This window comes from Zygotorulaspora mrakii, chromosome 8 (genome assembly GCF_013402915.1).
Source record: "Zygotorulaspora mrakii chromosome 8, complete sequence".
NCBI lineage: Eukaryota > Fungi > Ascomycota > Saccharomycetes > Saccharomycetales > Saccharomycetaceae > Zygotorulaspora > Zygotorulaspora mrakii.
In genome coordinates this window covers 178,606-205,820 of record NC_050726.1, presented here as the reverse complement: position 1 = coordinate 205,820, position 27,215 = coordinate 178,606, and the positions used below count along the sequence as shown (strand labels likewise).

The window sequence follows — 27,215 nt, the reverse complement described above, 5'->3', positions numbered from 1 at the left end:
TTTGAATGTCATTAGAGCATACAACTTTCTTTTATCTCTATGACTTAGCGTTATCAAAGTGAAATGTAGATTTTCCCCCCTAATATCTACAGTAATTGAATGTTTATCTTCTCAAGTTCATTATATGTTCTCATAATATTGATAATAAGCCGCCCAACAAGACTGCAGAACTCAAGAGCTTATAGGCATATTGCAACACATTAGGACGCTTCCAAACTCTTAAGGGGAGCCAAATGAATTACACAAACAAAGAACTGTTATGCAAGCCTATTACACTTGCTATCATGTCACGTGCAGTACTTAATGGCTTTTGAAAGGTAAAATAATCAATGATCTTAGCAATTTGCTAGACATTATTTACATTGCGATTAAAGCAAATTGAAGTGTTTTTTCCAGGTGTTAGGATTAGTGGTCTTTTATCAACGCACTCATTGTATCCTATTGAAGTGCAGTCTTCCCTTTGTGAAGGTACAGTCTTCCTTTTTTGAAGGTATAGAGAGGAAGAGTTGCAGTCGGACTCTAAAAGACAATGGTGCGATGAGCCCAAAAGCTAGTGCTCAAGAAACGGATCGTCCTGTGGTAGATATGGCGCTGGAAGAATCACTCTCTTTCAACAGCAAAAGAGTGAATATTATCAATTGTGATCCGGCGTCAGGGATGTTTGTAACATGGTTTCATGTGTCATGCTACTTTCCAGTTCTGACGGCGTGTTTGGGCCCCATAGCAAATACGATTTCCATTGCATGTGTCGTGGAAAGTTGGAGGGAGAAAAGAATTTACGAAAATGGGGTTCAAGTGGATGCAGCGTATGTGAAGGATCCGGCCGGAATATTCGCATTTAACGTGATCTCATTGGTGCTGGGTTTTGCCTCAAACATTGCTTTACTACTACATTTCAACGAAAGATTGAGCTATTTGAAAGCACAGTGTCTATGTATTGTGGGTTGGACTATGGCAAGTTTCATGCTACTTATAGATGTGATCGTCTGTGCAGCACGATATTTTGAAAGTGATCATGAGAAGTCTATTGGGTTTTGGTATGCAGCTATCACTTCAGGACTTTATTTTGGTTGTACTATAATTTTGACTACTCATTTTGTTGGATATGCATGCGGGAAATATCCTGCGAGGTTTAATCTTATCAAAAACGAAAGAAGTCTAATGGTCTTTACCGTTGCCTTTTCCATCATTCTTATTTGGGGTGGTGGAATGTTTTCCGGATTGCTACACCGTTCCTTTGGCACTGCGCTGTATTTCTCTGTTGTCTCCATTCTTACCGTTGGTTTGGGGGATATCTTGCCCACGTCAGTTGCAGCTAAAATACTAATACTGGTTTTTTCTACCGTTGGCCTGATAACACTAGCTTTGATAATTGCCATGACAAGGGGAATTTTTCAAGAATCTTCTGGATACGTTGTATTCTTCCACAGAGTCTAATTACTTAGACAAGCGGAGCTCAAACGTATAGCCAATGGAGAAGTTACTTATACTCAACAGGAGGCATTTGAAAAAATGCAGGAATTTCGAAAACTTGCCAGTTCAAAACAAAAGCTTCACGCTTTGTTGAGTACCTTGCTTGCATTCGTCTTGTTCTGGAATCTTGGCAGTATGGTGTTCATGTTCGCAGAGAATTGGTCGTATTTTAATGCGATTTATTTTGGGTATCTCTGTTTTTTGACCATTGGATATGGTGACTACGCGCCAAGATCTGCCGCAGGTCGTGCATTTTTTGTGCTTTGGGCACTCGGTGCCATTCCATTGATGAGTGTTATTTTGTCCACTGTGGGTGATTTTATGCTTGATATAGCACAAACTATTGATTTATCAGTTGCGAAGAAGTTCAAGATGAGACTACAAAGCGTTGTGCTATACGGCAGTAGATCATGGGATAGATTCATTCTGAATAATGATGAGATGATACCTGAAGACATTTCAGACAATGCAGAGGATGAGGCTTCTGATGATGGCAGTCATAACGATGATGAGGACCTCCACGCAAAAACTCATGCAAGCGACACTGCACCGGAAGGTTCCAAACTCGATGCGAGCAACGTGAGTACTGCTGCAGATTCAACCTTACTCTATAATCTATCTGAACTAGAAGATGAAAATCCACAGAATTTTCCTATGGCTATTCTACATATTTATCAGACAAAATTTGCCTCTGAACAGAGCAAAGCCCCGAATGCTGGCCTTTTCAAAAACACTAAGCTTGACGAGATGCAACTGCTATTGAGTGCATTTCGAAAATTCAGATCAATTGCAAAAAAGAACAAAAAATATTCCTTAACTTTCGACCAATGGACAGAGCTGGCCAATTTATATGTTCTCTCTCACGATGAGAAAATCATTGAAGATCCGTCCTTCTGGTTTTCCGACTATAGTCCATTGAGATTTCCCTTGGACCAACCGAGGTTTGTAGTAACGAAGCTGCTTTTGAGAATCGAAGATCTCATCACCAACCTACTTGCGGATACAGAAATATATCAACTCTTGGCAACAAAAAAAGTTTCCAGTAGTTTTATCTCTCCAATGACCCGTGCACTAGGAAGTCCTGACTTGTCTTTAGAAATGCATTCACGCAGGACAAGATCACTGTCGATATAGCAGTATGCTTGTAACCATATTTATTGAATCTAACTGTATTTTTTATTGTCACCTTGAGCACGTGATACGATATATCCCACTTTTGCTATATGTCTGACATATATGTGATTTCAGGAATATCACGCTCAGCCTTAAAATAAAAGAATCATGCAAAAAACTAATGAACATTAATATTATTCACTACTCAAGGGCGTTCGAGTATTGAATCAAAGTTAAGAGCCAGTAGTATCACGTGGTAGTAAGTCATATATTATGGCTTCTTCTACAGGTGGAGTCATATCAGGACATAACCCATTTGTATATAACTCAGGATCTCCAATCACTCTATTCCTGTTTCAAGCATGCTTGATCCTGGCGACCTGCAATCTAATTCATATTCCATTTTCCAAACTTCGACAGCCAAAGGTTATATCAGAGGTTATTGCGGGTGTGGTACTGGGACCAACGGTGTTGGGCCAGATCCCGAATTTTACAGATACCGTTTTCCCAAGCTCATCAATACCAGGGTTAAATTTAACGGCAAATTTGGGCATAATTCTTTTCATGTTCTTTTTGGGTTTAGAGGTGGATACGGGGTTCATAAAGAGGCATTTGAAGAAGGCACTGGCGATCGGTTTGGTAACATTAGCAATACCATTCGGCTGCGGCTGTTTACTAGCTATACCTTTATTTCATGAATACTCTAACAAAGATCCTAATGCTAGGCAAATCAAATTCACAGTTTTCATGGTTTTCATTGCAGTTTCCTTGGCTGTAACAGCTTTTCCTGTCTTGTGCCGTATTCTGAACGAATTGCGTTTGATAAAAGACCGTGCTGGTATCATCGTTTTGGCTGCAGGTATTGTGAATGATATAGTAGGATGGATTCTTTTGGCCTTGAGCGTTATACTGTCTAGTGCGTCATCGAATCCAATAAACACTGTCTATATTCTACTGTGTACGATGGGCTGGTTCCTATTGTATTCGTATCCGCTGAAATATGTACTAAGATGGATCTTAATACGCACACATGAGCTGGATAGAACACAACCGTCACCTATGGCTACAATGTTTATACTTTTCATCATGTTCATTTCTGCATATTTCACTGATATAATTGGGGTTCATCCAATTTTTGGAGCCTTTATAGCTGGCCTGATAGTCCCGAGAGAGAATAACTATGTCATCAAATTAGCAGAACGGATGGAAGACATCCCGAACATCGTTTTGATCCCCCTTTATTTCGCAGTAGCTGGTCTTAATGTGGATCTGACACTTCTGAATGAAGGAAGAGACTGGGGTTATGTGTTTGCTAGTATTGGAATAGCTATATCTAGTAAGATCCTATCAGGATCAGTTGCCGCTCATTTGACAGGATTATTTTGGAGAGAGTCCGCTGCTGTAGGTGTGCTCATGTCCTGCAAAGGAATTGTTGAAATCGTCGTCTTGACTGTTGGTTTGAATGCAGAAATTATTGATCAAAAAATTTTTGGTATGTTCATTTTAATGGCTCTAGTCTCCACGTTCGTTACTACACCTTTGACATTGATAATTTATCCCGAGTCCTACAGAATGGATCTGCAAACTTATTTGAATAAAGAAGAGCAAGGCGTAGAGCAAAGTGCGCCTGAAAATATCCTTAAAGATAATGAGTCCCAAAGCTATCCCAAAAATAACATGAGCTCTTTTCAAGACGTTAAAAACTTTCATATTACGCAGGTGATCAATATAACAAACACAGTTGAAACTGTTTCGTCTTCTTTGGAATTCTTGAATCATATGACTTACGGCAAATGGAAAGTGCATAGCGAACCTATCACTCTACCAGCGAAGGTAGCAAGTAGATCTTCAAGTCTTTCAGCCTCTACAGTCAAACCGAATCATAACAAGATAAAGAAATTGGCTCGTATTTGGTCGCGCAAGGATGAAGATGAAACAGTTTTGTCTGTTATTGAAGAATCGCCATATGGGTTTGAACTTGAGATTCCTTTGAAAGCGATTCATTTGAGACTACTTACCGAAAGGACTGCTGATCTTTTGCAATCTTCCTCTATTTCTAATGACGATCCCCATTATACTGCTAATAGCGATTCTTTACTGCAAATATTTAACATCTTTTCGCGTTTGAGTCAAACAGAATTCTCTAGCGAAGTAGTCTTCTCTACAATGAGAGAAAAAGCCACAAATATTGTGTCTCTGGATATGAAGGCATCAGATTTGGTATTGCTTCCGCTGAAAGGTGCTTCTTTCGAGTTCAATGGTAGTCCGATTGCAACACATGAGCCGTATTCCAACTTTGAACATATACACTCTCATATTTTGGGTTTAAATGAATTGTCGTCTAATTTTTTTGCTGTCATATCTTCTTCTTTGAAATCAAGCTTTGCAATGCTTATTTCGAACACAGGAGATAGACTTAATGTCGACAGATTCAAAAAGAAGAAGTTTCATCTTTTACTGCCCTATTCAAACTTGAGCTCTTCGGATTTTTTGGCACTGCACATATATCTTCTTATCTGTTATCGTGACGTCAAGGATTGTGGTTCTGCCCAGGGAATGATTTTTATCAATAAAAACAATTTAACATTTGTTGATAAATTTTATGAACTTCTTTCAGATCAAGATTGGTTCGACGAATCCGTTGTAAATGTTGTACCTATTGAAAATCCAAACAAAGTTCAAAGTGAATATTACACAAAAGCTTTTATTGATGTAGTTCTAGAGTTCGGTCTCAATCGTAAGGATTTGATGGACCTCGAAGAAAGCACATTTATTATCGCTGAGAGATACTTCTCTGGTGACGTCCCATTTGAGAACGAAACAAAGGAACTCATTTTACAGGGTGCGAACCGGAAATTTGATGTCTTAGTTTCCCATTATTTCAGACAGTGTTAGTATTGTATTTATTGGTTGTTCTAGATTCATTACATAAGTTGCGTTAAGATTTATTGAGCATATTATCATGCGAGCCGACTCGCAGCCTCGTAGAGTTCAGTTTATCATTAGACTTGATCAGACTAGCAAGGTTTGTGGCCTTGAAATCAAATAATTTGTTACATTGAATGAATGGGTGGGAAAGAAGCTTATCTGCAGTTGGCCGTTTTTCAGGGTCGATCTTGAAGCAGTCGTCCAAGAATTCCCTTCCAGATTTTGAAATAAGTGGTAGAGTATCTTCGGGTATAGGAGGTGCTGATTTCGATTTACCAATCTTGAACATGGCAGCTACTACTTCAAAATTTGACCATGGTCTTTTGCCCGCAAACATCTCCAAAACAATACAACCTAGAGACCAGATATCAACTTTTGCACTGTAACCTTGAGTAGTATCAACCATTTCAGGAGCCATCCAGAATACCGTACCTCTCATTGTCATATCATAGTTCGAGTAAATATCCTGAGACTTCCTCGAGATACCAAAATCACTTATCTTACAAACACCGTCTTGATCTAATAGTAAGTTATCTGCTTTCATGTCACGATGCAAAATTCCGCGGGAATGTAAATAGGATAAACCTCTCAAAACTTGGGTGGTCAAATGCTTTATCATTACTTCATCAAATCTCCCATACATTCTAATCAGTGATCCAACTGAGCCGCCAGCGACATATTCAAGAAACAAACTATAGATGTTTTCTTTTACTTCAAATCCCAAATACTGCACAATATTCAAATGATCCAAGTTTTTTAATGTCGAAACCTCAGATCTTAAAGCCTCAACAGTTTGAACAATGGCTTCGCTTTGAGAGCCATATTTTGGTACTTCAACTTGTTTTACCGCCATCATTTCACCCGTAGTGACATTAAGACATAAATAAACGGCACCAAACGAGCCCTTTCCAATCATTTCTCCCTTCATCCAAGCAAACTCTCTATATTCACCCTTGGAATTCTTTGATTTGTTGATTGAAACAAGTCTCTTATCCGTGACTTCAACAGTTTTTGTACCCCACATTTTTGTATTCTGTCTTCTAAGCTTCATTGATTGTTTACGTGCTTCACTAGCCTCATGTGCGATAGTTCTAATTGTTTTTGCTCTTTTTGGCAATCGCTCTTTTGAAACATGTGAGACCTCAGTCTTCTCATTCTTTGCTGAAATAGTGTCACTATTAATTGTTGCACTCTTATGATTATTGTGTTGTTGTGTAAGTTTTTCATCAATAACCTTGGACATTTTCATGTTGTCGGAAGACTTAGGAGAGGCAGGAGGTGTTGTTCCCTCCAGCACAGGCTTGTCTAAATTGGCACGGGGAAAAAACTTCTCAAGATTTTGATAGACAACCTCTGGCGATGGTCTAAGAGTCATCTTCCGTTCCAACTTGTGACTTTTTATAGCGGAGGAAATCTCCGAGTTGGTTGTTTCTTGGCTAGGAATCTTTGACAGTTTTTTGTCTTCTTCAGTCGAAGTTTCCTGCGGCTTGGACCATATGATATCATCAGATGACGAGCTTCTGTTAGATTCCGAGTCTGACTCGGAGAGTTCGGGAGCATCGGCAAATGTTATGTCATTTTCTTCAAAAATGTCGGCAGCTGAAGCGGATGATACAATTCTTTTAGAACTGCCTCTTTTGAGCAATGTAGGTGGCATATGAAAATTTGAATTTGAAGAAGTGGTAGAATCAGACCTATTCGTCCTTTTTTTGTTAATGAAAGCCGATACTGGATTCGTTTGAAGTTCTTCGTCTGATTTCAGCTTTCGCGGATTCTCGCTGGCACCCTTATAGGGTTGCGGTACCAAAACATGGCTCGAACCTGGAGTATAAGAGGTGATCACAGTTTCTGAAGATGGACTCAATGATTCAATAGGAGAGCCCATCAACATAGGAGCAACAGGCTTCGAGTTTCTCCGTCTATACAATTTGGAATTGTTTGTCCGGAGATATGGTGCAGAAACCTGACTTGAAATTGACAAAGATCTTTGAGGCGATGATGTTGTTGGAGGCTTAGGAGCTTCCCGCTTGGGAGCCAATTCCGTTTGAGTGTAGGGAGACTCCCGCCGTTTATTAAAATCAATTTCGTTCGCATCATCTTTTCTTAAGATTTGGAACGTTCCCTTCCGGCCGACTTCTGTTGAAAGCTCTGAGTTGGCAGATGTACCTTGATTTAGGTACTTAGCCACTTTTGGGGACACGCGACCTTCTAGTATATGGTCTTTAACATTCCAGTAGTTGAGCTCTTCGCCATTATTGTTGTTTCCTGCATTTTCATAGTAATGGTTGGGAGTTTGTGGGTATCTTCTGGTCTGCCCAGAGTTGAGATCGTCAAATGATGTTAAATCTGAGGATGATGTTACTATTGAAATTTCATCATTTGAGTTAGCAACACTGTTGCTTACAGATCTAACCGAGTTCTTACTTTGAACAGACCTGAGGTGGTGGTCTGCACTTAAGGATGTGGGCTTTGATTTCAGATTCATTTTTGTTTGATCTTTTATGAATATTTTTCCTGCCGTGTTCAAAAACAGGCTAGACCTTAATCTTTCCAAAATGCTATCACACAAAGCAGAGCCTATTTCGCAACCAAAGTCTGTCAAATGTATAGTAATATCCTTATGAGCAATTCCCAAAATGAGAGTAACAGAATCCTTAAATTCATCTAGACTTGTTATCATTCCAATATTCATTGGAATGAACGACCTATTATCTTTTGTAATCAAGACGTATCTGTCATTTCCAGTATCTTTAGACCTCAAAGGATAGTACTTATCATCCAGAAGAAAACTCTTTTCGTAAAATTCTTTTTTATCATTTGCAGAATGCACACCATTATTGGGCTTTTTGAAATTCATTGTCGATTGATTCGCCTGCCGTGAAGGAGTTGGCATCGCAGTCGACGGATCAGCATCCGCTGGTGTCAAGGTGCCTGCACTCTTGTCGGAAGTTAGATCTGAGGAGGCTGTAGGTGAGGACACTGGTACTGGCAGAGTAGGAGGTACAACAAAAGGTGATGCCAATGGTGACGGTTGGGCAGTGATTGCAGAGCCCGGCATTTGACTCCTCCTCTTCAACTTTTCCCACAGGGAATTTTTTTCATCATGAACTACAGGAGACTGCTTTAATGGAGAAGAAGAAGATGCTTCAAATGCATGATTTTTTGTTTTAGTGGTATTTTCGTTTGACATATTAGATATATTCGAATATGACCGAATAAGTTGCTCATCATGATTAGTAGAGCTATTATTAGAGCCAAAAAGGGTATTGAGTAAGGAAGACTCAGATGAGCTACTCTTTTGATGTTTTCGGAATATACTTGGATATGAGGGCGACACCGGCGGTGATGCAGATTTAGACGTGTCCCCAGAGTTCTCGATTATTGATGGCGGCCTCGGAGGAATATTCAATTTGATATTTGCCGGTTGCTTCATCACCTCGGGACTACCTGAAGAGGATCCCCTCAACGAAATCAGACTCCTTCTATAGAGTGCACCCGCACTTCTTGTCTTTTGATGAGTTCGTACAGCTACAGTTGATATATTTTCTTCAGGTTTCGTTACGTTCGTCTTGGTAATAGTTGTCAAAGCTGACTCAGATGCTGATCTATAAGAATGAATGTCATTCTGGGATAAGTTCTTGCCATGTTTTGACCTGATAGATTCATTGGAGCTTTTTGAGTCTTTAATCTTGTCTAAGCTTTTTTGACGCAAATGATTATTGGATACATTTTTTTTCATAGTTTGCTTCAACAAATATTGAAAGCGTGTGTATGAGGCATTCTTTGACAATGCTAAGTATTTCTCATACACAGCAAAATTGTCATATGCTAATAGCCTGATGAACTTATGACCGGATACCTGATGCTTTCGAAAAAAGGAAATCCAAGATTCAGGGAACTCATGGAATTTCAGCCAAGAAGCAACTCTCTTCATAGTCCATTCGTCAGGATCTGTTGGGTCCCATGATAAAATCAATTTATCGAAGGACAAACTGTTCAAACTCCCGCCAGATGATTTTCTTGTATCCGGAGATGCAACAAAACTTGCAGATTCGCTGCCAAAATAATGGCTTCCATTTTGTGTGCGTCCTGACGAAGATCCATGATCCTCGAACCCAAATATGGATTCTTCAACAGCAGCTGGTTTTTCTTTATTTGATAAGCTTTCACTGCTGGAACTATGATGAGAATCGCCACTTGCTACCGAATTTCTGCATTCCGGGGAAAGAGTTTTCTTTGAGATTGATGATTTGGAGGGGAGGCGTGCCGCGTGTCTGTGTGGATTCGATGAGCTAGATTCTTGAGACCAAGTTTTTATTGATGACCCAGATCCTGATCGTGAATGCGAATGACCATTTCCAGTGATCTTCCTTAAGAAAGGCATTCGGCTTGGAGCGACCGCTTATATTGTACACGACTTCAGTTCACCTTGATTGCAGTCCCTTTCTCTTATTTGTCTTGATTCAAATGCCTCATTATTTATTTAGCATTCTTGTTACAGTGATTTTACTCGCATCAAAAAACAAAGACTGATAGAAAGAAAATGAGAACGGAACAGTCAGAGTCGACTGCTCTATTAGTTCTTTATGTACAGAATGGATGTTTACATATAGTCGCAGATATACATATGGGTAAGTGGCAGGTAATACTAATTAAGCTTTAGCTCTGATATTCTTAAAACTGTCAGATCACCTTTACTCTTTGCATGGCGCACTTTCCTATTTCTCCTCTTTGTAACTTCCCGTACTTGAAATGCTCTCTTGGTTTTTTCGAGCACAACTGCCTTCAGGCTGAAAAGTGAAGGATCAATTGGATCATCAACGAGCTTGTAGTTCCGAGATCCAACGGTAGTGACATCGTTGAAGTCCAAGACATCACCTACCTCCGCCTGCTTCAGCTTGAATGGTAAGACAAGCTTATCACCCAATGTGAGTAGATATGGACGGTTATGTACTCTTAAAATAGCATAGAGTTCATTTGACAGCTTCAGTGGGGTCGTATCTAGCTTTTTCCCTTCAGAAGCAGCAGCGTTTTGCAAAAAGGTGCTCGTGCTACAGAATGTCCTTACCCTCAGACGCTCTTTAGCAAGCGATTTGAAAGCTGGAAAAGCTAGCGGTCTTTTGATCATCGGGAAGTAGAATCTAATAGGAAGCATAGTGGTTGGTAATAGAATATCCACAACTACCCTTAGCACTATAGCCACATATCGTTCACTTTCTACTTTTTTTTCATATCTAAATGAATAACAGTAAGTATTTTACGTCAGTCATATCGTACGACAGTTCATAAGTGACTATTAAGTGATAGATCTAAATACCATACACAAGATGCCATTAGTGAAATAGAATTGCTTACCATGCTGTTCGTTTGGATATGTATATTGCAAGGTTGACTCTGCAGAACAGAAGTCAAAATACCAAGCTTTTTTACCGTATAGAGTTTACTTTCGCAACCGGAAAAAAATAGAAATAAAGCTGTGAATGCAAGCTTGAGACAAGCGCTTTTATTTAGTCCTTCTTTTGCGCAGGTCCAGCTCTCAGATTTTTCATAACTTTGGCTCTCTGTGTGACCATATGCAGAAATAATGTTGGAAATCCCGGAATGTATAGGAACATGCAGACAATTAAAAAATACCGGTACTGTTCAGAATATTTGGATGCTGCTATTGGCAATGCACTGAAAATAATGTATAATTCACTTCCAACACCAATCGGGTACAGCAACCAGAATAAGTTGTACCGCAATAGGACGAGAAGTTTGGAGGGTCCTTCCTTGGCAGATAGGGAGTAAAAGTAAAAGAGATATCTAATCACTTCGGTAATGGACCATGCTAGGAGTAGTGATATGTAGGCATAGGACCGAGCAGCAGGAGTCTCTGGCAATAGGGAAAAAATACCCAACACCACTACCAACCTTGACGTAACCTGAGCCACCGTGGTTGTCAAAGGTGACCGGACAATCCCAAGAGCAGAGTTGAATATTTCAATGGCTGCGCATGATTGAATGATGATAACTGCCTGTTTAGTTTGCTCGAAAAAGACTGGTTGACCAATCTTGGGGTAAATCGAAATCACAGCATACAATATGTATGCCCAACCAAATGCGGAGAGTAGATTGTACAGGGGAAGATATGAAAATGGAGAAACAATCTGCTTGGACATGAGTAACAATATACTGAACTTAGGGACAATTTCCACTTCCTTCCAACGGTGGTGTTCTATGTATGAGGAAGCTCGTATGAAGAACGTTGATGTAGGAAGCTGAAAGCCGATGGGTTGTAGTCACATGACTTAACGAGGGAGATGATGTTGATATCAAGTACAACCAGTGCAATTAAAGAATTATTGTTGATGTGATTGCACCAGTTGTTGCTACGTAATTACCTGTTCCAAGATATCTGTAGGGTCTCTTCCAAATATCATCTCAAAGTTACGATATGATAAACGCTTTAATGATTCTTGCAGCTAGCGTCCGCCACACAAAGAGCGTCGTCTTTTCAAGTTTGTAAGGACGATTCAAAAGATGATAAAAAGGAACGGAAGACTGTAGCTGGATTGGCTATGTTCTTCGACCAGAGTGTTAAAAGGTGTACAACTCACATTGCTTGGAAGTCGCAGTTTTTGAATTTATATTACACAAAAATTATACATCAACTGCACTGAACATATAATCGAACTATGCAGGTGATAAAAGGTACCATTTTATTTATTTGCATTTTGCTGTCTGTTATAATTAATCATTTCCATTAATCTATCCTGCTCGTTTTCATCCCAAACGAGATTATCTTTGCTTGTAGATCTACAAAGAGAATAACCATTATCATTATCCTCTTTTGATGCAGTTACGTCATTCTGTTTTTCAACGAGTTCCATTTCGTCCTCCAATTCAGCGTCACTGTCGTCGCTTATGTCGTCTTCATTATCATTAGCTGAAGCTTTCTTGTAAAAAAGATCATTGGGTCTATGTGAGGCTGTAGGGGTGATTGTGTTGTTATATAAGGGGTGATTTGGTTTAGCATATGACTGGCCGTCATCATTCGGATCCATATAGTCATCTTCTTCGCCCGCACCTATAAGTTCGAATTGGTGCTGGAACACATTCTTGTCATATATTTCAGGGTTTGACGGTTGTGACCTCCTAGGAGTACCGGTAATTGGAAAAGCACCTGATCCCATCATCCAAGACTCATCATGCCCACTTCCGGGGGATTCTACATCATCCTGATCATCATGCTGATCATCATGCTGATCATTATCAAATTCTTCATTTCCATAATTAGAGCTACCTGCGAAACTTCTCCCCAGTTGATGTGACATATAGTTGCTAAACCTATTATCTTCCTCCGTGTCATCCTCATCGTTGACAGGCTCCTCGTGTATCTTATCCTTCGGCAAATCATAATCAATGGAAGGATCTAATTGTAATCGCGTTTTTGTTCCATCGCCATTAGTATACTCATAATATCTTGATTTCTCCAAGTTGCTGCTCTTGTCATCGTCGTCACCATTGTCGTCATGTGCTGACTCTAGAAAATCGCGATAAGAATTAGGGCCATTCAATTTGCCCTCATGAGTTACGTAATCTTGATCGATATCGTTCTCATCACAGTCATTTTCATTGATCATATCATCCGGGTTTATGTCGTTCTCTTCGTCCCCAAAATCTCCCAATACAGTGTTGTATTTTTCCCTTGTTTCAGCTAAAGATGTCTCTGTATACTTCTTCCATATGGGCTCGTTCAAACTCTCCCATATTCCGCTATCACTAAAAGTTATTTTCATTTCCTCGACATAAGCGGAAAATTTAGCAACCTCCTCAGCTATCAAAGTCAAATGCCCCATATAGCCTAATCTTAAGCCAGTCTCCTTTTCGTAATCCGCGCACTTTTTATCACCGTCCATGATCATTTTAGTTATATTGGCATCGATTAATAAATCTGCCAACAAAAATCTATTATACCCCGTCTTCGCAGGGCCATTGAATATTTGTTGAACAATATCGAACACAACATTATGCAAAAAGTTGTTCCATGCAAAGCGAAAAAACATGCGTAGAATAGTTGAAATAATCTGTGTATCATGCAATGCTATCTTTAATTGATCACCAACTACCGCGTTGTTGCGCAGAGATTTTTCGGTAGGTTCCGAATCAGACGAGTCTTCAGAACGTATACCAGTGTCATTATCTCCGCTACTCGCTTCATCATTATTACTTTCTTCTTCCTCTTCTTCCGCGCGATTGTTCGATAAGTCCAGATCACCCAACTTTTTGAACACCTCCTCACCTTCTTCTTGTGTCTTGTCTTGCTTCTGAAATTCCTCAGGCTCTTCATCTTCGGTCGACACAGTATTAGAATAGCCAGTGTGTCCTTTTCTAGCTTGCATTTCCATTGCAATGATCTTTTCTCTTACTACATCACGTTCATGGACAACCTTTTCCCCAATCTTTTCGTTGATTAACGTCATATTTGAGCAATGCAGAAGCTCGGCCACCAGTTCACAAATTTTGAATCGTTCGAATCCCAGCGGTTCAATACTACCAAATGGCGTCTCTAAAGGTGACAGTTTTGTTTTTACCAGAATTCCGTTGAAAAGAGGCATATACTTTGCAAAGAGCTTAACAAGATGACCCAAATAAATGGGATCTCTATCATTGGGAGGATGAGTCTCTAAAGTGGTGTACATTACATGCACAAAATCATAATCTGAATTATTTTTTCTAATCAACTCTATAATTATCCCGACACCATTGCTCAAAGAAGTACCACCTTTGAGCATGATCTTGATGAGCTTCTCCATCATTTTTGGAGAAACTAGCTGCCTTGTTAGTTCGTTTGGACCAATTCCAGAAGCAAGTTCATTGTTCGAATTGGCACTTATGGTTACAAATGCCTTTAAAAAATCACCCGCAGCGGATTGAGTAGCAGTGTCGTATTCGGGGTTTAGATGATCTAAAAGTTTTGGAATCAGATCTTGAGACTTCAAAACTTCAATGATACCTGTTGGAGTATCAGGTTTATCTGTAGAGATAACCTTGAGTAAAAAGTCCATTAAAGGGGGGTTGTCGATATGATTCAAAAACCTGTCTACAACGTTCATTTGTTGCAGTATGAACTCCATCATTCCTGAGATGTCCATATCCAATAGACGTTCATTGATCTTCATGAAATACGTTGATGCGACGATGGATAAGGGCGATGTATGATCCATTATGCACCATAATTTGGAAATAAGTTCCTCATTATCCATAATAGCGGAAGATATAGGCCAAACATCTGCGGAGAGTATTTCAGCTGCCATACAGGCCCTTCTTGACTCAACTTGTTCTTCAGACTCCGGTGGCAGCGTAATACTAGTTTCTTCAGAAATCTCTGATATGTCGTCCTCATTATTTTCTTCTTGAATACCTTCACTCTTCAACTCTTCGTCTTCCTGGGTATTATCACTCCTAGCGACTTCTTCTTGCTCTTGATCGTATTGATTGTCCTGGCCTCTTGGTTCATGTTGAACATCCTCACCCTTCAACTCTTCTTGTAACTTCTCATATCGCGGATTGATTTCGTCTTCTACTTCAGCATCGTCATTTATCTCCTCCGGAAGTACAGGTCCGTCAATACTCTCCTCAAGGACATTCTCATTCGTCACATAATCTATAAGTCTAGACAGGACTTCAGGGTATTTTAAAAATATCAACAATTTGAAATTAGAGCACATTAACTCCGTGTAAAGTTCTTCATCATCTAACAAATCATCCAAGACGTCCAGATTTGGCCTATAATGTACAAAATCGGCTTCGTTGGTTGGTAAGGTATCATCCACTGAGCTTTTGCTCATTTTGCTATTATCGCTATCACCTTCTGTATCATCATTATCTACCGTACTCGCATTTTTGGATTCCTCATCGTCATCGTCATCGTTATCGTCATCGATATATCTGTCAGTTTTACTCATATCCGCATGGTTTTGACTTTTGATCTCACGATCATTTGACCCTGATGCATCATGTTCCCCAAGATCATCATACGCTCCATCCTTTCCCTCGTAATTGCTATCTGAGTTTTCATTTTCACCGATTTTGATAAAGGCACTATTCAGAATTTTTGTGATGGGAGACTCCGTGGTATAATCTTGTCCAAATTTCCAAAATGAACCGGACATTGAGATTTCTTCTCTGATATCAGTTGATTTATTACTATCAACTTCCTCTCACGAAGTAGACGCACAATACCGTTGTTTTTTCTCCCAGAAATAAACCAGAATGAGACTTTGCTTTGCTTTACTTTTCAGAAAACTAATTTTCTGTTCTCTTGACGACAGCTCTTACGTGGAATACAAACTCCTATTCCCAGCTACCTTCTGTCTCAAAAATGCAAATTGGGCCTCCAAACGTTCCCTACCTACATTAGAGTGTATCTGCATTCATACGCTTCGACCGTACTTTCTTCTCTATTTTAGTCGATGCTATTTCTGCTTCCCTTGCTTACCCTGCGTAGAGCGTAGTGCAGAGGGTAAAAAAATTTTCAACATGTCGGGTAACAAAATTAATTGCATATCATGTTATAATGACAGGGTTATATACTACATACTTGCTGGGACAGCGGTACTTGATTTTTGAACGGTCATTTCTTTGATCCATTCGAGGAAAGTTTCAACCATGACCACTATGCCTCTCTCAGCAAAGGGAAGCGCTGTGACACGGTTACGTATAACTTCTATATCTAAGGATTGGCTTATCTTGTAAAGTACTTGTAAATTCGCGACCTGAAATCCGTCATAAAACCTGGCCTCGTATGAGATCTTTTGCACTAGAAGCTCAAGTACTACATCTATATCCAGCACATTGGTGTGATGAGAGTCAGCTCTCATAAAAAGTTCCAGCAATTTTTTGCAACTGACTATATCGAATCTGGCCATAATACTTGTTCTGAGGCACGCTACTGCGTCCTGCCACTTCCATGTTCTTAATAAAATCAGTCCTAAAAGCTCCCATTCAAGTCCATTATACTTGACGCCCCTGTGCTCCTGGGAAGATGAACTGATGCGCAGATCCTCATATAGATCCAAAAATAACTGATCGAGCCATCGTTCACAAAGTCGCTTTTCCTTTAGGCCTCTTGGCATCCTTTCATTAGCCCGAATATCTAACTGAGAATCACCAATATATTCTTTTTCCATAATGAAGATTTTGGATCTAAGGTGCAATAACCCATTCCACCCGATTGTTGAGGTTATCTGTACGAGAAGTTCATAGACACGCTCATGAAACCAGTTTATTTGTTTGGATATTGTATTCCTTGCTAGGAGCTTCAAATCTGTCATTGATTGAACCTCCTGTGGGGAAACAAAGTTAACTAAGTTTTTAGAATGAGGGCCGTAGATTGGTCCTAGTGAGGCACATGCGTTCTCCCAAATTTCTTTAATACAGCCTCTTTTGGTTTCAACAGGCATTACAATTCTCCCATAGATAAGCTGTTTGAGCTCATGATCTTTCAAATTTTTCATGGAACTATTTAAATTGTTAAGCTCAATAGATGTTAGGCCACATCTTGGCACCGCATCTCCTAGAGGTCTTTTATAATAGTCAAAAAGTGATGTGCATTGAACTGCAGCCTGTGTGCACTTATCCCAATCTGGTAAATGGGGCATGCAATTAATTGATATTAGTGCATTATCGTAGTAGCCCAATTGCATATAACATTTAGCCAAAAAGAACCATGAATCAAAAGAATCAGATGCTAATTCGGTGGACATTTTGGCGACTGATAATGCTAGATCATAATCCTCGTTTCTTATTAGGAATTTTGCTTGTAAATTCAGCAGATCCGAAATGCAATTTACAAGCTGCAAGGAGTCAGGGTCTCTGGGACGTGCCTCATCCAACCTGGACATCAATGGATCCAATAAATTATTTATTAACCCAATCATTTCGACGTCTTTTTCCGCTTCTTGATCCATTATAGCTATCATAACAATACTATAATATAAACCATGATCAGGATCTTCTTCGGCAAAACCTCTGAGTGTACTGATTGCATAATCTACTAGACCAGGCGCTATGGAGAGAAATATTAAAAGTGCTTCGGTCAAGTAGTTATGTATAAGCGTCGCTTGGACGCTTCTGGAAGAGTCCCATCCACATTCCAATACTCGAGGAACAAATTTACACAACGCTCTTATCATCCTTTTACAATTGCTGATTTCACCGTTGGAGATTGCCAATGGATACTCAACAAGGCCGGCTAGTTTTCTGACTGGATCAATATTAAATATTAAGCTTCTCAAACAGGAACTTACAAAGGTCTCCTCCCAAATCTCATTACTTAATTGCACCTTACTTTTTCCAGGGCGACAATCTAAGGCGCTGACTTGATAATTTTTATCAGATTCGAAACGAATTCGTATGTCCAGCTGTCTAAAGATATTGAGGCAGCAGTAAGTTGCAATTTTTCCATCTGTCGATCTTTGTGATGGTTCCATGTGTACTTTGAGCATATTTAATAATGCAATTGGCATAGACTCACTTGAGAGGTCGACCCCGGTAATATAAAAATACTCGCCAATCTCTTCTTGATGAAACTTATCAAACAAAGTGAAATGGATCATGTCTGGTGGGCCAAGGCCTAGTTTTTCATCAGAAGCCCATGAGCTTAATATCTTTGTCCTATTTCCCAAGCATTCTCCAAAATTTTTCTCTAATATCCGTGGAAACTCCTTCAAATTATAGGGCCCATTTTTTGGTTTAGAAGTTTGCTGGGACTTCAGTATATCGTCTTCAGAGAAAAACCCTGACGCATTGTGTCTGTGGCTTAACGAGCCTGACTCAGAGACTGCTGTTGTCTTTGCCTTCCACAAGAAGTTCATACCTAGGTGCTACCTCGATGCAGCAAGGCTTGAATGGACCCTGTCGAAGTCATTCAATACCTAATCTCTCTTTGGGTCTCAGCCATTATTCAAATCGTTTTAAGGGAAAAAAACAAAAAAAGCGAAAACAGAAAAATGATGAAGAAAAATCAAAGTGAACCAGGCAAATACAACTATATTAAAACGCATATCGACTTAAGATGAAGCCTAACTCTCTAGAAATCGAAAGAGTTAGGAGGCAGCTTGATTCCTCTAAAGATTTATAGCACCCCTTGGGCATTGTGTTCATTTGTGCATTTTGGCCCCTATAAAATATCGAACCTCAAAACTGGTTAGCTCTTGAAGCCAGAGTCGTTTCTATGACCTTTATCTGCAGTCGATAAAAGTAGTTCATACCATGAGCTTCTTTAACCATTGGTTGTTTTGCCATAGTACTACGAAGAGTCGAACACTTGCTGTCACTTGAATTTTTTTCTTCATGTGAATTTATTAGCAACTACATTGGTAACACCATCTATCCGTTTCTTTTATAGGAGTAGCCTGTAGACAAGATTACCTCTTTTTCTTGTTGGAAGACCTTTCCACGAATAGGAGATATCCTTATTCTCGCTACTCCCTATACCCAAAGTGTTTGTATTAGACAATCATTCCCACAGTTCCTCACAAACATTTTATATGTTATTCCTGTGGCATTAAAGCTCCTAGTTTGTCTCTTAGTCCCCGCCCTTTGGGATTCTAGCCCAGCTCTAGTTTGTTGCATACATAAGTAGTAGGTTGGTACGAAATGAGCTAGAAACAAGTTGGAATCATCTGGATAACGACATTTCTCAAGTTCTGATCAACAAAGCAAGCTTTTTGGGACGATTGGGAACTCTAAAGAACTTCTTCATATTGCAATATGGCTGCTTTCTGCTGAAAGTGATAGATTTAGTGCAGATCGTGTTATTTTTTAGCCGCCCAGGACGGGGCGTTCTCACTGTTTTTACTTGAATCAGAGGTTATCAAGATTGAACAGTTTACAGACGATCGGCAGCTGCAACAAAGGGGATTCATATTGTGATTTAACGATCAATGTCGAACTCCAACGAAAAGCTTTATTGTTCAATGATAAATAGGCTTCTTAGCTATTCAAGAAAAGACTTGCAAGAATCTGTTGCTCCCAAATGCGCTGCAATCAAAGTTGAGTGAGATACGTTTTGAATTCACATCCGCTAACCCACTATCAAGAGTTTGTCAGATTTTTGTGACTTGATCACTGGAGGTGCACGGCCTATGTATGGCATGTGTGACTGTTAGTTGATTGAAAGATGACAGAAGAGAACTACTGCGCAAGAGTTGGCACACAAAAGAGATGGGCCCTTAAAATGCTAGAATGAACTTCAAAACGACAGAACCATTGCTGAAGTCATCAAAGTACAGAAAGGGAAAATTACAATAACGGATCTTACTAAAAGTTACGTCGCAAGGTCTTTTGTGATATCGTGAACAACAGGATAAATTGCCAACCGACAGGGCTCCTCTATCGAGCTGCAAGTGTTAAGATGCCTCCGGAACAACCCCGCAGACAATGGAAAAGCGTTCAGTATGCAACAAATAACGGTTTTTGGTCGTTGTGTTTGGCAAGGCAACTGCAAAACCCATCCGCAGATAGTCCACCTCATATTGCATTAATCGTTTTGTTTAAACAACCAAACTAATGTCCTCACTAATCTTACCTCTCTCAATTGTGTGAGTAGTCTCGTTTGGAACCTGAGTATTTGTGACGAGGATACTTGTTGATTATTCCCATTGCACTTTCCTAATGAACGAGTTGCGATAACACCACAGGACTTCGCTAGCAACGAAACATCGAGTTACCACTTCTCGCAGAGTGCTTCTGGGACATTCTCTGATCAGAATCCATTGCATGGTTGCTCTTTGAGGAACATATGATAATAGCATATGTATGCTTAGTAATTTTCATCACGTGTGGATAAAACTGTGGTAAAAAGGAAGTTACCTTGGTATTGGAAACATAATTTTTAGCTTTCTAGCACGGACGGTATCAAGACATCGGTTAAAAAGATATCTGAAGTAGATAATTTGACTTGCCCCTCCCTACCTCTAACTGACGATTGTGGATATACGCGAACTCTTGTCTAACAGGGGATCCATTGCGTACGTAATCTGGTAATTTGGTATTTTCCCATCAAGCATGGGTCTTCTGGCACTAGGCACCGCTCTATCGTGGCACGAATCTAGAAGTTATAATGACCGACTGAAGACTGAGGGTATCGAGCAGTTGCTGGCAGTTTTCAAGGCAGCCTCGAAGAGGGATAACGATACATTGTTTTGGGGCGATGAAATTGAGTACATGATGATAGAGTACGATGATAGCGAAAAGAATGCAATGTTAGATGTGAACGATGATTGTATTTTAAAAATATTGAATACTGATGATTTGCCCGTTTGCAATGCCAACGATGTCCATTTCCATCCTGAATATGGGAGATTCATGTTGGAGGCCACACCGCTGAAGCCATATGAAGGATATGCTGGAAATTATGTTGAATATAATATGAACAAGAGAAGATTTGTTGCTGAGAAAAAGCTTTCCGAGATAACTGAGCAAAAATCGAAAGCAAGATTTGGCTTTCTAACATTATCCGTATTCCCTAGAATGGGATGCGATGAATTTATCAATGTCCCAAATATGTGGAATCATAAAAATTCGGCTTCAAGATCTCTTTTTCTGCCCGACGAGGTCATAAACAGACATATTCGTTTTCCAACTTTGACTAGAAATATCAGAACGAGGCGAGGCGAGAAAGTCTGCATCAATGTTCCAATGTATAAAGACCATAATACCCCGAAAGTGGACGATTCGATCTATGAACGGGATTGTTTTTCGCCGGAAGATCAAGAATCGGCACTTGCTTCAAAGCCAGGATTCATATACTTAGATGCAATGGGTTTCGGAATGGGATGTAGTTGTTTGCAAGCGACCTTTCAGGCTCCTAATATTGAAATGGCACGGTATTTATACGATGCTTTCGTAAATTTTGCACCTATTATGTTGGCAGCATCAGCCGCGGCACCAGCGTTTAAAGGTTGGTTAGCTGATCAGGACGTCCGTTGGAACGTTATATCCGGAGCAGTTGATGACAGGACTCCACAAGAGCGTGGTGTGCCTCCGTTATTACCAAAATCAAACAAAAACGGATTCGGTGGAATTTCAGAAGAGGCACAGAGTTCAAGTAAGAGAATTCCGAAGTCAAGGTACAGCACTGTCGATTTATATCTCGGTGGGAATAAATTTTTTAAAAGAAGCTATAACGATACCGAAGTTCCAATCAATGATCGAGTGATGAATAGATTAATGGAGAACCACATCGCACCCCTGGACTTCGACCTAGCCAAACATTTCGCCCACTTGTATGTGAGAGATCCATTAGTCATCTTTGAGGAAGATTTGCAGCAAGACAATCAAACTTCTACTAATCATTTCGAAAACATACAGAGTACGAACTGGCAAACTTTAAGATTTAAACCACCTACCCAGGATGCTACCCCAGAAAATAAGAAGGTTCCTGGCTGGAGAGTTGAATTTAGACCTTTGGAAATTCAATTAACCGATTTTGAAAATGCGGCATATTCTGCATTTTTATATCTATTAGCTGAATTTTTCCTGACATTTTCAGAAAGGGTAAATTGTTATATCCCTATGTCTCATGTTTGGGAAAATATGGATAGGGCTCATCACAGGGATGCTGTTTTGGAGGCAAAGTTCTTCTGGAAAGACCGCTTTGACGGAAGTGATGATTGTACTGCTAAAGAATATTCGATAAATGAAATCTTTCATGATGAAAAGAACGGTATTTTTTCAACTTTTATCATTCCAATTTTACGCCATAAAAGGTTTATTTCGAAAACATGGGAAGAACTAAAAAATTCAAGCGACCATGTAAGGTTATTTCACTACCTGAAATTAATATCAGATAGAGCAAGTGGAAAGTTACCAAGTACCGCCAGATTTTTTCGGGATTATATATTAAGTCATCCCGATTACAAGCATGATTCCAAAATTTCCAAGACAATAAATTACGATTTGCTGGAAATGTGTGATAGGATAACTCATTTAGATGACTCTAGGAACGAAGTTTCAATGTTTCTAGGGCAAGAAATTGGTGATTATATCACCAACAATGTGCTCTTCACTTATAGATAGAAAGAATATCGAAATATATCAAATAGAATACAATAATGATATCTAATATGTATGGCATCATATGTGAAGTTGTGAGAGGAAAACTTTATTATTGCCAAATTAAAAAAATAAAATAAAAAATAAACCTTCCCCGCCAGGACTCGAACCTGGAATCTTCTGGTTCGTAGCCAGACGCCGTGACCATTGGGCCACGAGGAACAAGATTTTTGTTGGTGTGTAGCTGTGATCAAGGCACATGAGATGGCGATATTGTGAACGTAGGATAGCTATTTTCAGTAGCACAATAAAAATATTTCGAAAGAAAGCTCTCTTCGGAGTTGTTGATAGTTATTTGGAAAGAATGTTTTCTTCGGCGGTGTCGATAGTAACTTGGTTTGACATTGATGATGATACTATGATATTCAATTATAGAGATATATAAGTCCTTGATTTTCTATATCATGAATTGAGATAAAACTATTTGAACTTGGATTAATATCTGGAAAATATGTCAGTATTTATACCTAACATTTTGCACCTATTGAACCATAAGAGAGGACGACGAGTGAAGAATTTTCATCGTCATCACACCATTTCTAGTCCCATAGAATTCACAGTACAACAGTTATTTCGTCTTCATTCCATAGACTCCTTCGTAGTCAGATTCCTGAATCGTAAACGTATCGCGGTAGATTATCATCCGATATCTTTCCAGTGTCAATCGATATTCTGTTAGGGCTTCATGTGACTTTAATGCTTTTGCAATGTCACTACTGAAGTTTCATATTTGATCCTCTTAGGCTGTCTATTTCATATCTCTAATTCATATCATAATATCAATCAGTATCTCTATAATTAATTTATATTTCAACCATTTTATGTACAGATTGTATATAGCATATTTACAAGTAACATAGTCGGATTTCAAAATTTTCTATATGCTAAAGTCCAGTAGAAAAAAATACCTAGTTGTTGTTGAGAATGGATTCAAGTTAGTCATTGCCAACTTTTCCCATTCCGTAATAAGCCATGTGGAAAGAACCTCTTCCCTGCGTCAAGCTTCTGAATTTGTTAGTGTATGCAACCATGCTTTTCAAGGGCACTCGTGCTCTGATGACCTTCATGTGTCCACCTTCATTACCAAGCTCAGCAATCTTCATTGTCATATCAGGAGGTAGAAATTGGTTCTGAGCTACGCTTAAAAACTCAATATTGGAATCACCAGTAGCACTTCCGTTCAATTCGTGTTCGTCATCTATAGATAAAATATTGGCATCACGGGCGCCCGTCAAGTCTTGAAGTACAGCGCCCATATCCTTTTGCGCCACAATTACCTCCAGGCTCATTACCGGTTCCAGTACAGCAAAATTGGTCTCTTCCAAGGATGAGAGCACCTTTAACACCAGACTCCTCGATAATGAAAGAATCTCCGTTGGATTCTGAATGTCTAATGGCAATTCCCAATTTCCATGCACTTTAACAGCACAGTCGTATAGCGGATATCCCGCTACTTTTCCTCCTTTATACAATGCCACGATCGAACTGGATGTTAAAGCATTAACTAAGGCCCCGTAAGGCATTTGAAACTTCCAATTTTTCACCGGATCATAGATTTCATGCTGTTCCATGATCAGATAATTATTATCACTCCCTAAGGAGATCCAATTTTCATTTGGCAATGGTGGTCGTTCGGAAATAGGGATTACGGATATAGTAAATCTAAGGCCCGCATCAGTTGATATGGTATTAGAAGATGTGCTTTCCATAAGTGTTTCTTTATTGGAAACTCTCACTTTACCGATTTCAACTGCTGCATGTAGTTCATTTATCAGTTTGTATTTAGCAATCTCCAGATGTAGTTCTCCCATTCCACTCAATATTGTCTGACCTGTCTCTTCATCTTTAGTAATCTGCAAACTAGGGTCTTCTGTAACTAACGTGTTTAGTGAATCTTCCATTGAAGATCTGTTGCCCAATGTTCTCGGCTCTATAGTTACACTGAAAACCGGAGGCGGCACTGTAATAGGGTTTATCTTCAGTGGAAGTTCTTTTTTCCTATCTAGAGATTTTAATCCATCTTTTTTTAGAGAATGACTGATGACCGTATCACCTGTAGAGATCCTTTGAGCAATTGATGAACCCGTCATCACGCCGATCTCGCCAGTGTGCAGAGAATTCACTTCTTCATGTACATCTGCATGCATGAGAACCAGTTTACCAATTTTGAATTTTTCGCCTGTTGTGGAATTAAAGACGGTACTTCCGCTATTCAGTATTCCTGAGTATACTCGTATGAATACCATAATGCCTCGTATGGGATCTGTTATCACTTTGAATGCCAATGAGACACACAAATTTCTGTTTCTATTTATCAACGCCCCATTTTTTGAATCAATTGTGATAGGCAGATTTGAGTCATTTAATTCAGGATACGGGACTTCAATAGGTGATGGTAGATAGTCCACGATTGCATCCAGCAATGGTTGAACGCCTATATTTTTGAAAGATGCACCACATAAAATTGGTGTCACAAAGCGATTCAATGTTGCTTTTCTTATCGAGCCCTTAAGAAATGCGGCTGGTATCTTCAAATAGTCACCTTCTGCCTCATCTAAAAAGTGCTCCACCAATTCCTCGTCATATTCGCCTAGAGTCTCAATTAATGAAGCTCTACAACTCGTCAATTGTTCAAAAATTTGTTCATTCGACTTTTCGATATCTGAAACTTCAATCTTGTCGGGATCTTCAAGAGACCATTTCAAGGTTTTCATATTTACTACATCAATAACTCCTTCAAAAATCTGTTCTTGAGTTTTAGGATCATGCTTGAAAAATGGAGCGTTAATTAGAGCTACACGAGTTTTCATTTTGACAATCAACTCTTTCACTGTACGGCTGTATCCAGCGCCCATTCTGTCCATCTTATTGATAAAGCAAATTTTAGGTAAGGTCTTCGATTGTCTCCAAACTTTCTCCGTTTGTGCCTCGACACCGGCAACAGCATCTAATATCGTAACGCATCCGTCCAAAACTTTCAGCGCTCGAATAACTTCAAAGGTAAAATCTGCATGGCCGGGTGTGTCAATTAGATTTATCTTGAATTCCTTCTGCCACTTAAATGAAATCGCTGCACTTTGAATTGTTATCCCTCTTGACTTTTCCTGGGGCAAAAAGTCGGTTATAGTATCGCCCTGGTCCACATTGCCAATTCTATTGATTTTGCCAGAGTAGTACAGCATTCTTTCGGTAGTTGTTGTTTTGCCCGCATCAATGTGCGCAATGATGCCAATGTTTCTTATCTTCGATAGTTCAGTTCTGGTTGCATACGTTCGCAGGAGCCCTAACGAGCTTCGCAACATGCTTTTGGTCTGCTCTAAATGCCTAGCCCTGGTCCACATGTAATGAAGTATATTCCAATGTGTTCAATAGATGTATATAGACAAGGCCTATCGGTTCAACAAGAACTGAAACTGTCCGGCGTTAAATCCTCGTAGGAGATAGTCTATCAATTAGTGCAGCCAAAATCCTAATACCTGCATAAACTCAAGATTTTGCCCTTGCCCTTTCTGCACTTTTGTTCGACTAATTCCTCTATGCAGTTTTTTTCATTGTCACTTTCAGTACTTCTTGAACAATGCCTATCGAGTAGAAAAATCATCAAACAGCAATCGTATAAAGACTACTATACATCTATAGCAGTAGTGTTCTCGCTGTATTTTGAAACTATGTCCGAGTTCAGTATTACGGAAACCTACCTCAAGTTTCTCGAGGAAGATCCCGAGATGACTATGCCCATTGCGGCCATTGAGGCATTGGTGACCTTGCTTCGAGTTGAGAATCCGAAGACAGCTGCTGAGATGATTAACACCATCAAATCTGCTGCTAGCGAATTGACACAATCTATTCCGAACTCTATTTCCTTAAAAGCAGGATGTGACATTTTCATGAGATTTGTTCTTAAAAATACCCAATTATATGGTGATTGGGAAAGCTGTAAACAGCATCTCATCGAAAATGGTCAGCTGTTTGTTTCAAGAGCTAAAAAAACTCGAGATAAAGTGGCCCAAATCGGTGTAGATTTTATATCTGACGATGATATTATTTTAATTCACGGTTTCTCAAGAGCAGTGTATTCTCTATTGAAGTATGCCGCTGAGAAATTCATCAGATTTAGATGCGTAGTAACCGAATCTAGACCCACAACTCAGGGAAAGCAATTGTACACTTTATTGCAGGAGAAAGGCATTCCGGTGACCATGATCGTTGACAGCGCCGTAGGCTCTATAATCAATCAAGTTGATAAAGTTTTCGTTGGTGCTGAAGGGGTTGCCGAATCTGGAGGTGTTATCAACATCGTTGGCACGTATTCTATCGGTGTGCTCGCTAAAAATGCAAGAAAACCTTTTTACGTTGTCACTGAGTGTCATAAATTCGTTCGTATGTTCCCACTCTCGCCTAATGACTTATCGATGCCTGGCCAATCGCTTGATTTTACTCGGAAGAATGAAGAATCTCAGGAAATATTAGGAGGACCCACTCTAGACTACACAGCACAAGAATATATAACGGCATTAATCACGGAACTTGGTGTTTTAACTCCAAGTGCTGTTTCAGAAGAACTGATCAAAATGTGGTACGATTAGAGGGAATTTGTT

At 39.5% G+C, this 27,215-nt stretch overlaps 9 protein-coding genes, 1 non-coding gene and 1 pseudogene across 11 annotated transcripts; 4 read left to right on the top strand and 7 right to left on the bottom strand.

Moving 5' to 3' along the window:
• The first annotated feature begins 537 nt into the window (after positions 1–537).
• HG535_0H01070 lies at positions 538–2,607 on the top strand (annotated as a pseudogene). The gene has a single exon. A coding segment is annotated over exon 1 (2,070 nt).
• Positions 2,608–2,859: 252 nt separating this feature from the next.
• Positions 2,860–5,481, top strand: KHA1 (Kha1p; the record flags this gene model as incomplete). Its single annotated transcript, XM_037290610.1, has 1 exon — positions 2,860–5,481. One exon carries the CDS (start codon positions 2,860–2,862, stop codon positions 5,479–5,481), a length of 2,622 nt encoding a protein of 873 aa, XP_037146505.1.
• Positions 5,482–5,524: 43 nt separating this feature from the next.
• Positions 5,525–9,898, bottom strand: BCK1 (mitogen-activated protein kinase kinase kinase BCK1; the record flags this gene model as incomplete). The annotated part of the gene is made up of 1 exon (XM_037290609.1): positions 5,525–9,898. The coding sequence occupies one exon, from the start codon at positions 9,896–9,898 to the stop codon at positions 5,525–5,527; it is 4,374 nt and encodes a 1,457-aa protein (XP_037146504.1).
• A 264-nt stretch (positions 9,899–10,162) lies between these two features.
• On the bottom strand, positions 10,163–10,669 carry MRPL49 (mitochondrial 54S ribosomal protein bL21m; the record flags this gene model as incomplete). Its single annotated transcript, XM_037290608.1, has 1 exon — positions 10,163–10,669. One exon carries the CDS (start codon positions 10,667–10,669, stop codon positions 10,163–10,165), a length of 507 nt encoding a protein of 168 aa, XP_037146503.1.
• A 352-nt stretch (positions 10,670–11,021) lies between these two features.
• PHS1 (enoyl-CoA hydratase PHS1) lies at positions 11,022–11,675 on the bottom strand (the record flags this gene model as incomplete). The annotated part of the gene is made up of 1 exon (XM_037290607.1): positions 11,022–11,675. The coding sequence occupies one exon, from the start codon at positions 11,673–11,675 to the stop codon at positions 11,022–11,024; it is 654 nt and encodes a 217-aa protein (XP_037146502.1).
• A 540-nt stretch (positions 11,676–12,215) lies between these two features.
• On the bottom strand, positions 12,216–15,671 carry SAP185 (Sap185p; the record flags this gene model as incomplete). Its single annotated transcript, XM_037290606.1, has 1 exon — positions 12,216–15,671. One exon carries the CDS (start codon positions 15,669–15,671, stop codon positions 12,216–12,218), a length of 3,456 nt encoding a protein of 1,151 aa, XP_037146501.1.
• Positions 15,672–16,091: 420 nt separating this feature from the next.
• HG535_0H01010 (uncharacterized protein) lies at positions 16,092–18,374 on the bottom strand (the record flags this gene model as incomplete). The annotated part of the gene is made up of 1 exon (XM_037290605.1): positions 16,092–18,374. The coding sequence occupies one exon, from the start codon at positions 18,372–18,374 to the stop codon at positions 16,092–16,094; it is 2,283 nt and encodes a 760-aa protein (XP_037146500.1).
• A 2,194-nt stretch (positions 18,375–20,568) lies between these two features.
• On the top strand, positions 20,569–22,581 carry GSH1 (glutamate--cysteine ligase; the record flags this gene model as incomplete). The annotated part of the gene is made up of 1 exon (XM_037290604.1): positions 20,569–22,581. The coding sequence occupies one exon, from the start codon at positions 20,569–20,571 to the stop codon at positions 22,579–22,581; it is 2,013 nt and encodes a 670-aa protein (XP_037146499.1).
• A 125-nt stretch (positions 22,582–22,706) lies between these two features.
• HG535_0Htrna12R lies at positions 22,707–22,779 on the bottom strand. Its single transcript has one exon. It is a non-coding gene; the product is annotated as a tRNA-Arg (tRNA).
• A 773-nt stretch (positions 22,780–23,552) lies between these two features.
• Positions 23,553–25,919, bottom strand: MEF2 (mitochondrial elongation factor MEF2; the record flags this gene model as incomplete). The annotated part of the gene is made up of 1 exon (XM_037290603.1): positions 23,553–25,919. One exon carries the CDS (start codon positions 25,917–25,919, stop codon positions 23,553–23,555), a length of 2,367 nt encoding a protein of 788 aa, XP_037146498.1.
• A 234-nt stretch (positions 25,920–26,153) lies between these two features.
• GCN3 (translation initiation factor eIF2B subunit alpha) lies at positions 26,154–27,203 on the top strand (the record flags this gene model as incomplete). Its single annotated transcript, XM_037290602.1, has 1 exon — positions 26,154–27,203. One exon carries the CDS (start codon positions 26,154–26,156, stop codon positions 27,201–27,203), a length of 1,050 nt encoding a protein of 349 aa, XP_037146497.1.
• Positions 27,204–27,215: the final 12 nt, after the last annotated feature.